This window comes from Bicyclus anynana, chromosome 6, assembly GCF_947172395.1.
Source record: "Bicyclus anynana chromosome 6, ilBicAnyn1.1, whole genome shotgun sequence".
NCBI lineage: Eukaryota > Metazoa > Arthropoda > Insecta > Lepidoptera > Nymphalidae > Bicyclus > Bicyclus anynana.
In genome coordinates, this window is record NC_069088.1 from 16,937,170 (window position 1) to 16,950,527 (window position 13,358).

General features: G+C 37.6%; 1 protein-coding gene across 1 annotated transcript in view; it reads right to left on the minus strand.

Annotated features, from left to right (window-relative positions):
* LOC112047599 (MORN repeat-containing protein 4 homolog) overlaps positions 1-6,505 on the minus strand; it is a 7,973-nt gene extending 1,468 nt beyond the window's left edge. Inside the window, exons 1-3 of the mRNA XM_024084751.2 lie at positions 6,400-6,505; positions 3,645-3,846; positions 395-504 (exon numbers count right to left, since the gene is read on the minus strand). Coding sequence (XP_023940519.1) covers positions 395-504; positions 3,645-3,846; positions 6,400-6,409 — 322 coding nt within the window. The 5' untranslated portion in view covers positions 6,410-6,505. The remainder of the gene's footprint in view (positions 1-394; positions 505-3,644; positions 3,847-6,399) is intronic.
* Positions 6,506-13,358: the final 6,853 nt, after the last annotated feature.

Sequence of the window (13,358 nt, forward strand, 5' to 3'; positions counted from 1 at the left end):
TCAGGAGTCTGAAACGGTGAAAGAAAAACATCGTGAGGAAACCTGCATACCAGAGAATTATCATAATTCTCTGCGTGTGTGAAGTCTGCCCATCCGCATTGGGCTAGCGTGGTATACTATTGGCCTACCCCTCTGATTCTGAGAGGAGACTCGAGTTCAGCAGTAAGCCGAAAATGGGTTGATAATGATGATAATATGTTAAATTATCTGCCACAATCAGATGTTAATGATACTGTCCGATATTCCATGACAAGACCCTGGATTCGAACCCGATACCTCGTGATCCATCATATATGCTATTCAGTGGACCAACAAGTTAGATAATATATTAGATACCTACTATAAAAAGTTTATACTCAATCTAAAACTCTAAAACTGATGATGCTAAACATACCCAATCCCCAGACTCGTCCACCTCGGAACTCGCCCTCGAACTTCATTCCATCAGCTCGCCAGAACACGCCATGACCATGGAACCAGCCCTGCATGAATTCTCCTTCATACCTGAACAATCACAAACGTTAACTGAGTTAAATAGATACGTTGTGATCCAAAGGTGCCTACTGTGTTTGTCAACCTCCACTAGGTTTTTTTTATAATTATTTTACGGGTACTTATCTCTCCTGATGATAAGTGATGATGCAATCTAAGATAGAAGCGAGTGGTTAGGAGTAGGATGAAAATCCACACCCCTTTCGATTTCTAAACGACATCATACTAGGTGAATTGATGAAATCAAACGAGTCATTTGAAGTCGTTGGATGCAGCCGGTTCAGGACCGTTGTGTTTAGAAGTCGTTATAAAAGATATTATATGTCCAGCAGTGGACTTCCACCGGCTGATGTGATGATGATGACAGTTAAATTACTAAGTAACAAAATAACTTCTACCTATAACCAACATAACAGTTTTCCGGTCTGAAGGGTATGAATTCTGATGAAGTAATAGGCACTTATAACATCAAGCGGTTAGCAGGGAGCTGCTAGATTCTGGCGGCTCGAGAACTTTGTGTTTGGAATCATGCAAACACAACCATGGACATGCAATGCATACATTTGGACTATGCAAGAGTCCTATGTCCAGCAGAGGACGTCCATCGGCTGATAATGATGATGATGATAAATATCTGGCTGACAGAGCGGGCGGTGATATGTTATGTTTCTAGAAAACAACCATCATTTATTGTTCACACTAGACTTAGACTACGACACAGTATTTAAAGTACGTAATAACGTATTGTCATTCCGTCGTTAAGATTTAATTTGAATTAGAGAAATGTACGTAAGTTATAGGTACTTTAAAGTGGCAATAATGAAGTGAAGTGAGAACGTAAAAGTATCTTTATAGCAAGAAAATAATCACGTTTTTAGAAAAAACATGCTTTATACCTATTAAAATTTCAATTTGTAAACGTTTTCTCACTAGAAACTGCATACAATTTTCTTTTTTATTTTTGAAATCGCGGTTGGCTCACGATATCAAAAGAAAAAAATCTACGATTTGTTCAGCTAAACAGACGCGATAGGCAATTTTAATTGCGTCGTCAACTTTTCAACTTTGTCGTCAGATTGCGTACTCTTAAACCTACGCCCGTGGTCACAAGTCCGGAATCTGCTTGAAATTATTGTCTGCCACTCAATGGTTTATTTGGCGGGACTTTCAAATTTCAAATTTGGGATATTACTCTTTAAATCTATTTGTAATGTCAGCCCGTCTGTGGCTATTTTGTATCCCCAAACTCCTTTAATAAAATTGATTGATAAAAAAAATTAATTACTCTGTATGTAGTGAAAGCCTTTAAATGAATTATTCATATGAACCATATTATATTAACATGAAAATTTCGAAAAGATTCAGAATTTCATGTGACGAAAAATCTGTTTGAGCATTTTTGATTAATACTTGCGTTGGTGAATACGAATTTTCAGTAAATATTTCAGTTTCAACAATTTCAGTTGACGTTATGATAAAATTTCATGAATTTATTAATTAATACATAATTATGTTTGGGATTCTCTTTTTCGAGTAGGTGTGAAGGTATAATTAAAATTTGAGTCGATAAGCAATTATTTTTAATTCGATCACGCAGAGACACTCCGAGCATAGCTCGTTCCATCGCCCACGGTGTGACTCTGAGCCTTCTTCTCTCATAAGGCCAATAGTTTGCGACCATAATTGGGACGTCAAACATGTTTACTGAAAACGCTAGAATTATAACAGGCCACGTCTTAGAACGGACTGTAGATGGTAATCAAAACGCTTGAAAACAGTGTGTCCTTTGCCAACGAGCCATGCATATGGAATGGATTAATTTAACAACGGCCGTGTGGCGGTGACCCTGCTTTCTGCATCCACGGCCGTGGGTTCGATTCCCACAACTGGAAAATATTTGTGTGATGAGCATGGGTGTTTTACAGTGTCTGTGTGTATTTATACATTATATAAGTATTTATATGTAGTATATAATTGTATATTAATATTATAATATCAACTATCTTAGCACCCATAACACAAGCTACTCTGTATGCTTACTTTGGGGCTAGATAGTGATGTGTATTGTTTAAGTATATTTATTATTTATTATTATTATTTATTTAACGACTACCATAACTCAACTAAGTAAGACGATTTCTATGTTGTAAGTCCCAATGTTCCCATTTGGGAACAGGTATAAAAACAAAATATTTGGTGTTTTACTTGGTTAAATATTTTTTTTATTGTTTTTCATGTGCTCCGTATTGTATACATTCTGTAAAAAATATGTCGAATAATACAGATAAAAGTTGGTACCTAATGGGTTAGTTACATAACGGGTTAACTATAGTTTTTCTTATTAAGTAAGCATAGTTATTTTTTCGACATTTATTAATGAAATATGTTTTTATCATATGCGTGGGCTAGTGCCGAGAGCCGTGATAGCCCAGTGGATATGACCTCTGCCTCCGATTTTGGTGGGCGTAGGTTCGAATCCGGTCCGGGGCATGCACCTGCAACTTTTCATTGTGTGCATTTTAAGAAAGTAATTATCATGTGTCTCAAACGGTGAAGGAAAAACATAATGAGGAAACCTGCACACCAGAAAATTTTCTTAGTTCTCTGCGTGTGTGAAGTGTGCCAATCCGCATTGGGCCAGCGTGGTGAACTATTGGCCTAACCCCTCTCATTCTGAGAGGAGACTCGAGCTCAGCAGTGAGCCGAATATGGGTTGATAATGATGATGATGAATGATGATGTGGACTAGTGGGTTCCTTTACCCCATTTACCTCTTTGTACCCATGTTGACTGCTTTCACAGACATGTTTAAGGAGAAAAAATAATCAACAGTTCATTGTATTTTTCGTTGATTATTAAGTAGTTGTTTCGTACCTCAAATAAAAAAAAATGGAATCCTCACTGGATCGCTAAATCGCTTGGCGGTACGTCTTTGCCGGTAGGGTGGTAACTAGCCACGGCCGAAGCCTCCCACCAGCCAGACCTGGACCAACTAAGAAAATCTCAATCGGCCCAGCCGGGGATCGAACCCAGGACCTCCGTCTTGTAAATCCACCACGCATACCACAGCGCCACGGAGGTCGTCAAGAGAATCAACACGGTCTTAAATCTACTAAGAGTAAATGAATATATCTGATGAAATCTTAACATACTTAGCACCATCAGGGAACGCCATGAGTCCTAGTCCTGAACACAACCCGGCCGCCATAGCACCATCATATCTCGTACCGTCCGGCAACACGAGGTGACCCATCCCACTCTTCTGTCCCTTGGAATTCCACTCGCCGACGTATCTGGTCCCATCTTCGTATTTGTACGCGCCGGTTTTTGCTACCACCGAATCAACGACTGAAACTAATAATGTAAACATTGATTTATTAGGACAACCAACAAAACCATCTAGTATAATAAGCATATTTATACTGCTCAAAGTTTAATTAAGTTGAAACATATTTCAAAAGTAGCTGATGCCTGGCGGTTTCACCCGCGTGGTCCCGTGCCAGTAAGAATACGGAGATAATATATAGCCTTCCTCAATAAATGAGCTATCTAACACTGAAAGAATTTTTCAAATCGGACTTGTAGTTTTGAGATTAGCGCGTTCAAACAAACTCTTCAGCTTTATAATATTAGTATAGATTTTGTACAAAATAAAATAAAAAATAGTTGTTATAATTATATATAGTAATTGGAGATTTAAATAAGTGAGCATGTTTCATCGTCGTCGTCGTTATCAACCCATATACGGCTCACTACTGAGCTTGAGTCTCCTCTCAGAATGAGAGGGGTTAGGTCAATAGTCCACCACGCTTGCCCAATGCGGATTGGCAGACTTCACACACGCAGAGAATTAAGAAATTCTCTGGCGTGCAGGTTTCCTCATGATGTTTTACTTCACCGTTTGAGACACGTGATATTTAATTTCTTAAAATGCACACAACTGAAAAGTTGGTGGTGCATGCCCCGGACCGGATTCGAACCCACACCCTCCGGATTTGAAGGCAGAGGTCATATCCACTGGGCTATCACGTCTTCTGCATGTTTCACAGTTATCAGCATTTTTATTTTAAAGGCCAGGCCCAATTTTATGGCCTCCTATGCTTGTTGGCGGGCTGAGAGTATTAGACAAAGCCTAATGTTAAATTCTCTAATGACTACTATCTAATGTTATTGATGGTGATTGGGACCGATGACTTAACGGAATTTCCGGCACTGAGGTGTGTGACACTACCAACTTCCTAACTCTTAGGCTTAGAAGTTATACCATTATTCGGTGAAAGAAAGGCTCAGTCAGTCAGTAGGTCGGTCGGTCGGTTGGTCGGTCGGTCAGTCAGTCAGTCAATCAGTCAGTCAGTCAGTCAGACATATTCGGATAAAGCACTTACTTACATAGCCTAACCATGAGCAATGAGGAGCTTTACTTATATTAATATCATAGAACACATTATTAGAACGAAATACGAAAGCCTTAAAAATATATTTATAAGTTAAAAATTCAAAATTCATTTATTTTAAGTAGGCTCAGTTTACAAGCACTTTTGACACGTCAGTTGACAGCTAGTTAAGTCTAATTAGTTTCGCATTTTAAGTTTATCTATTTTTAATATAAAGTGGCATAATAATGAAAACGTAATAAAAAACAAGTCAAAGTATTAAGTTCAATGAAAATTAAGTTAATTTGAATTAACTTATATTTTAGAAAATCATGGAAGTTTTTTACTGTATTAAGACTTTAGAGTCATTAAATTCTAAGCTTTTGGTTGACTTCAATATAATCTGTATGTAATGCTTTACGTGTACTACTAGTATAGGACTACGCATTTTTCCGGTACGATTGGAACCTTAAAAAGTTATTTCATTTTTCTGGTGAATTTAAGCATCATTCTCTTTTCACGAATTTTCTGTAAAAATTTTCCGTTCCATCCCGTAACTACCAAAACATTTTCTAATTTTCTCGCTGCTATTGAATTTCATTGTTATTCCATGTAGAATTTCAATCGACACGTCTTGTCATCGACAAATTGAGCCAATTTATACAAAGTTGGGATAGAAATTGAACCAAATTGATTCTGAACCTTTCTATGTAAACTAGAATAGCCAGATGAAGATCAAGTTCCAAGAATTTCCTTCAACCATTTTGCAAAGGTAATATAAACTAAGGAGGTCAGTATAACAAAGATATTAGCTTAAGATGGGGTGTAAGGGGGAGACTAGTACCAGTCAGTCTCCCCAACTGCCAACCTCACCTGCTCGTGGTGCACACACGTCGGACATGGCGGACAGGCTATTTGAAATGTACCCCCATATAATATAACTAGCTGACGTCGCGCGGTTTCACCCGCGTGGTTCCTGTTCCAGTACGAAAACGGGGATAATATATAGCCTATAGCCTTCCTCAATGAATGGGCTATCTAACACTGATATAATTTTTAAAATAAGACCAGTAGTTCCTGAGATTAGCGCGTTCAAATATATTTAACCATACAACTTAAATCTAATACACACTGGTGAAAACATCACAGGAAAGTCTACAATTTTGATTAAATTTTAGTTATTTTGATTTAAAAAGTAAAAGTACTGAATCGTGGAACCGTTTCTTGTGGTTTCCACATATAACGAATATAATACGATGCAGAAAATTAAAAAGCTTCGAAGAAACTTCGCTTAGTAATCCGTTTTCTACAAAACTTTTGACAGTATGTATATTGTTAACAATACCTTTACATATTTTAAACATACATTTTAGACAGTTGTTAGTTGACAACTTTTATAAAACACCACACATTTTATATTTTGAGTAATAATGAATATTTACGGAGTTAAGTACAGCAGTTTTCAATTAATTGCACTAAATGTCGCGAGCTCAAACTAATTTTATGTACAAAATAATTAAAATAGTTTACTCACCGTCCGCCATATCGACTTGAGCAAACGCAGACTGAAAACTGAAAGGTTTCGATTCAGGCAGCACCGTAATCTAATTACGCTAATACTGTTTGTGAAACTAACACTTGTATCGTATTATGGCTGTACTGGCAATTTTACTGTACAAATTCAAATAATGAAACGAAAAAAATAGCCACGTCACTTAAATCCAATATGGCGGAAGTCAAAGATAGCGGACAGGCTATTTGAAATGCACCCCCATAATATGGGTATCAAACGAGTTTTTTAGTTTTTTTTAAACTATTCATGTTTTATATATTATTTACAAGTTAGCCCTTAAGTACAATCTCACCTGATGGTAAGTGATGAAGCAATATCAGGATGTGTTAGTGAAGTTCGCTCGTTATCAACCCACATTCGGCTCACTGCTGAGCTCGAGTCTCCTCTCGGAATGAGAGCCTCTCAGATTTAGGCCAATAGTCCACCACGCTGGCCCAATGCGGATTGGCAGGCTTCACACACGCAGAGAATTAAGAAAATTCTTTGGTATGCAGTTTTCCTCACGATGTTTTTCCTTCACCGTTTGAGACACGTGATAATTATTTTCTTAAAATGCACACAACTGAAAAGTTGGAGGTGTATCCCCCGGACCGGAGTCGAACCCACACCCTCCAGAATCAGAGGCAGAGGTCATATCCACTGGGCTATCACGGCTCCTCTGCATATAGCTAGCAAATTTTATGATATTATGTGCTAAAAATTGAGAAGGTTGTTAAAATCTCTTAGTAGCTATAGCTTGGCAAGTTGATGACACTTACATGATATGCCAGCGACGGGGGGAAGGACAGCGCGGATGTGAAGTCGTCCGCGCGGGGCATCGCTACCCACCTCCCGGCCCGCGCGTACCATCGGGAGTGATACGAATGAATTTGCCAAGCTATAAGCATTCAAGTCTGTCAACTCACATTGCAGCAGCGTAGTGGGTCTAAGCTCCGTATCCCCTCTTCTTTTCGCCCAGCATCATCATCATCATCATCATTGTCAGCCGATGGACGTCCACTGCTGAACAAAGGCCTCTTGCATGGACTTCCAAACAAAACGGTCTCGAGCCGCCAGCATCCAGCGGCTCCCTGCAACCCGCTTGATGTCTTCGGTCCACCTAGTGACGACCAATACTGCGCTTTCCGGTGCGGGGTCGCCATTCCAGCACCTTGGGACCCCAACGTCCATCGGCTCTTCGAACTATGTGGCCTGCCCACTGCCACGTCAGCTTCGCGACTCGCTGAGCTATGTCAGTGGCTTTAGTTCGTCTGCGGACCTCCTCATTTCTGATTCGATCACGCAGAGAAACCCCAAGCATAGCACGCTCCATCGCCCGCTGAGTGACTTTGAGCCTTCTTATAAGGTCCATAGTTAGCGACCAAGTCTCGGATCCGTAAGTCACTGGCAACACGCACTGTTCGAAGACTTTCGTCTTCAGGCACTGAGGAATTCGCCCAGCATAGAAGATAGTAAATCACACGACGGTAGTAAGAATGACGCACTGCAGTGCAGCGCGGTCAATTAGCGATGACCGTAATTGTGGGCTAATGGAGACGGCCGGCGTATCCTTATTAGAGCCGTGGAACTTCACCAACTTGTTTACTGACACCATCCTACATGAAATCCAGTACTGCAGTAAATAAACTATCATTCATTCGTTTTATGTCGGATGGTGTTAGTATTCTTTCTTGTTTACTAACACCATCCTAAACTAAATCCAGTACTTAAGTTTCATCCTCAGACCAATCATAGAAAGACCAGTATCGCACTCAAATTCACGAACAAAATTATCTGTTAGTTACTGAAGAAACAAGCTTAGTTTTGGTATATTATATGACTATTAAACTGAAAGATTTTGCCCGTTTTTTACACCATTTTACTACACAAAAAGATATTTTTACGGAGCTCTTTAACTGACGAACACGATAACAACTATGAAACATGAATACTGTAGATACAGTTTTTATAATCGCATTAGATCGTTAATCATATACTTTGATAAAAAAGTAACGTCTAGCGAGGCAGGTCCTCCACAATAATTGGCCTGAGGTTTCATCATTTTATATATAAATATATGTTGTCAAAATTATAATAATATGATATTAATTATCCAGCAGAAGCTTGCAAGAAATTTCACAATAATTGTTTTCTTAGTTTTCGTGTGAAGATAATGTTTTTTTTTTACATTATATAGGCAAGAGCTTGGCTGCAGTCATGCTTGACAGAAAGCGATGATGCAGCGTATGGTGGAACGCGCTTACCTAGAAGATGCCTATTCACTCTTGACTTGAATATACCCATGGTGTAGATGGTAGGAGAAACGGAAGCTGGAAGGGCATTCCATAACTTCTTAAGTAGCCTGTTTAAAGTTTAAGTTCGTTACGTTGATAAATAAAGCAGTGAATATAAAATAAGGATCTAAATACGACATAATCTGGGAAGATTCACTTGTACATAATCTGAAATGTGAAAACACATGAAGGTTTGCATTATTCTCTCTAATCGGCTTCATTAGCTATTACGTTTGATGTACTTACACTTGAGCTGAGGAATTCCACGTAGGGATTATGTAAAATCTTACGCGAATTCCATTAACGTAAACAATAATTCAACGTGTTACAAGTGTATTTAAAATCCTCTGAGTATAACAATATATTAACAATAATAAATAATTTAATTACAATCATAGTAATTTTGTTTTAATTGCATGCTACTTTGTAGCGAATTGTATGCATCTTCATTTGTACCAAGATCTTGTTATAACTACAATTTGCAAATAAAGGAATTATATTTGGAACATATGCATTAGAATGCACACATACGCACGCTTACGTGTCAGCTGGAGAAAACAATGAATATTTATTTTCACAGAGCGAAGTCCTTATCGCGCGGCTCAAACTGTCGTAAATAGTCACTTATGGATAAGCGATCCAACGTCTTCTGATGAGGGAACACCTCAACGGTTTCTAGTAGCTTGTGATTAGGCTCAATTTATTTATATTGATGAGAACTTTTCATCTATTAGTGGGTTATGACTGTCATTAGGGCTTTGGTGATGAAGACAAAAGACAGTTAATGGATTTCCTCATCGGCTTACATTAGCTACCTTCTGTTGGGTTGGGCCTAGATCTAAAATTCTTTTATCAATAATAAGCTACATTTTTTATTGAAAGTTGTCTAGAGGAGATCGCTTGTATCGCTAAGAGCTTTGCACATTTTTCTTTTCTTTTTCTTTTTCTGTGAATTGCTGAGGAGTTCCTAATTAATTATCCAAATCGATTCAGGCATCTTCGAGTAACATATACGCGTTATAAGCAAACTTCTTTTACTTACCTTTTTCACCTGGAACCGGGTGCCCAGGTGTCACAGTTTCTCCACAAATACGCAGGTATTCAAAGCATGTGCGACGCTATTGAAGACGTACAGTTTCATTTGCGTGAAAATAAGATGTGTCAGAGGGCCTAGTGGCAGTTTGATACTGTTACTATCGCGTTAACGTAAACGCGTATTTCTAAGTAATTGAAACATCGCCATCTAGCGGCCCTACTGCAAAACTGTTTCAATACCATATAAATTCGCGTTTACGTCAACGCGATAGTAACAGTATGAAAATATTGAAAACTACACTGATCGCTCTGGAATCTCACTCTTATTATATCCGCGCGGTTTAGAGCTACCTTACAGAAATCGTCACGTAAGTTAAAATTGTTACGTCCACGCGGCTAACAGTGGAGCTACATGACATAAATAAGGAAAAAAGCGATATATCTCTAGCGTATCTCTTCCAGGTGAATCTTCCCTCTTTTTCTCTAGCTTTTATATACGGATCACAGATTAAACAGACAGAGCGCACAGTACACGACGGTGTCGTAGCCGCTCCAAATACAAAATTCAAAAACGAATACAATCTCGAGTCAGTGCGGCACGAAGCGTCGCATCAGTAACTTTCAATGTTATTCAAGAAAAATGGCGTCTTGTGTTATTAAATATTTTAAAAACTGTTTACAAAAACTAAAGAAATAAGATGGAGTATTTTTATTGGTAATTATTGATTATTATTTTCATTTACATAATTGTTGTTAGTGTTAAATTTTGAAATACAAAAAAAAAATAAAAAAAGTTTGTTTAAGCGGATGTCGCGTGATTTTTGGTTTTTTATGGGTTTCACCGGCTTCACAACGCTGCTGGTGAAGCGTCACTCAGGATCATTCTTTACATTGTAATACGGATGTATTATTCAGTTGTGGTTACATAGTTCGACAAGTGTATGAATCTAACAAAAGCCGTGATACAACACAATCAAGTCCAGCTGTACGTCAAACAAAAAGGCCATTTGTTCACGTCCAACATGAATTGGCCGACAATGCAAGGCCCTGAACTTGTGTTAGTTACGTGCGGTGCATTTCGTGCCCGGCATCGTCGGCGGGAAGCGTTTGATTGGCCACCGGTCAGCTCCTAAGGTTAAGCTTTCACTAAAAATGATATTAATGAATGACAGTGAAAAAAATCGAAATAATCAAAAGCATCTCAAAAACTTCGTGAGTATAGATAGCTTGGTGGAATAGCATTTTCAGCTCTAGGGGAGAAAGTATTTGTTTACTAATAAAAAGAACCAAAATAAAAACACCTTTGTTCATAACTAATCACTGTAAAAGTAATCACTGATAAAGTTAACAGTTAACAGTACAGACGGACGGATGGACGGACAGACAAGCGGTCATGGCAAAACTATAAGGGTTCCTTGTGGACTAAAAATTAAGAATGACAATGAAAGTTAATGTTAAAAAAAACTTTTCATATTTTGAAAATATAATACAGTGATTTTTTAGTAGCACTTCAGCAAAATCGGGGTATTAAAAATGTATAAAAGGTGAAGTACTTCAAAAGAACAAAAAAACAGATATAAAAGACAAAATGTATAAATATAATAATAAAGAAGCCCAAAAGGACAATAATAAATAGAAAACTGAAAAATGTAATATCGACTTTCCATAAATGCTATTTAAATTACTTTCTTAACAACTTTTATAGTAGGTATACGTTTTTATAAGAAGCTTTATTTGTTATTTAAATTGTCAATTTGCAATATTCGCTTTGAATTGCCTGCATAAAATTTTACCGCAATTCTCCACGCATAATATATTGATAACAGTTTAAAAAAAAAATACGATCTAATGTCTTGTTTTAACTAAATCATTGGTCTCTTGGTTAACCTGGACACAGGCTTCTTTTACCAAAACTATAGTAGGTATGTTTTGTTTAAAGAAGTGTCCAAGTCCTATAAAAAAATAAGAACTAGAAAATAATATTGAGGTTTTGACTTGAACCTGATGTTAGTAAGTTGATAACATGAACGTGCGCTGAAGAACACCTTTAGTAGTCGATGCTGGTCATTATCATTAACATATTGATAGTGATCTTGACATCATCATCATCATCATCATCATCATCATATCAGCCGGTGGGCGTCCGCTACAGGACATAGGCCTTTTGTAGGGACTTCCAAACATCACGTTACTGAGCCGCCTGCATCCAGCGAATCCCTGCGACTCGCTTGATGTCGTCAGTCCACTTGCAGGGAGGTCGACCAACACTGCGCTTACTAGTGCAGGGTCGCCATTCAAGCACTTTGGGACCCTAACGTCCATCAGCTCTTCGAACTATGTCTTAACATAGTCCAAGAATAAGAATAAGAAAAAGAAATGTTTATTTGAAATACACAGTATAGAATTACAATGACGTCCTGGTCCTTAAGCTAGGTAAGCCCGTGTCTTAAGGGCAAGTGATTTTCCTTAGGTACATATTCAATATTCATAGTTACAATAACATAAATGATGTTAACATAAAAATATGCAGATCGTTACAATTGTGTGCGTGCGTTAGTGTGTGTGTGCGAGTAGCAAGTGAGAAAATCAACTTAACCCCGTCATAAGCTTTAGAGCAACTAAAAAATCAAATCTCACTCGTATCTTCTAAAAATCCAATTGAGAGATGGATGTTATAGTCCATTCAAAGAAGCTGATAATTTTAGGGTTATATTTTGACAATGTATCGCATACAAGCAGGCATCACTTAGCGGAAGTTCATTGTATACATCCTTTATACAGCTATGAGTGGTTTACTTTCGCTATGCCGGTAATGGATAACCGTCTTTAAAGGTGACAGACATACATTATGGCTTGTTACTGACCGGTGGGTATACAATAGTTGTAAAATATTTATGTATAATTTGATACTTCACATCTATGTAGCCGCAAATCAGGTCTATATATTATACTTACAGTATATATTGTACTTACAGTATACGATGTTGAGTCTAGTACATAATAGTAGTAAAACTATAAATAATAATCTTATATGTTCATTTATAAAAATTAGATAATCGTTCGCTGTATTTTTCCAGTTTTGCGAGTTTAAAGTTGGTTTAACTATGATTTGAGAAAAATAAACTGAAAAATACGCATTCGAACAGCCAAATTTCGTCATATTTGAATTTGAAGTGGGTAGATCTCATACTTGTCGTCTCGTCTTACTTTATTTTTCCCTTTCCATTTATCCATTAAGTGAGCAAAACTACGTTTAGAATATGACATCATTAAAAGTTTTGACATCGATGCAAATAGAACTTATCAACAAGGTATTGGAAAAGGATAAGTTTAAGGCAAATCTTCGACTATATTTAAGGTACGGTAATAGGAAGGTATAAAATAAAATGAAATTTATTGTATAAATAATAATATTCCACAAATATCATGTAAGTCAAAGTTAATAATAGGATGTTTCATCGTCATTATCATTTTCAACCCATGTTCGCCTCACTGCTGAGCTCGAGTCTCCTCTCAAAATAAGAGGGGTTAGGCCAATAGTCCACCACGCTGGCCCAATGCGGATTGGCAGACTTCACACACGCAGAGAATTAAGAAAATTCTCTCGTATGC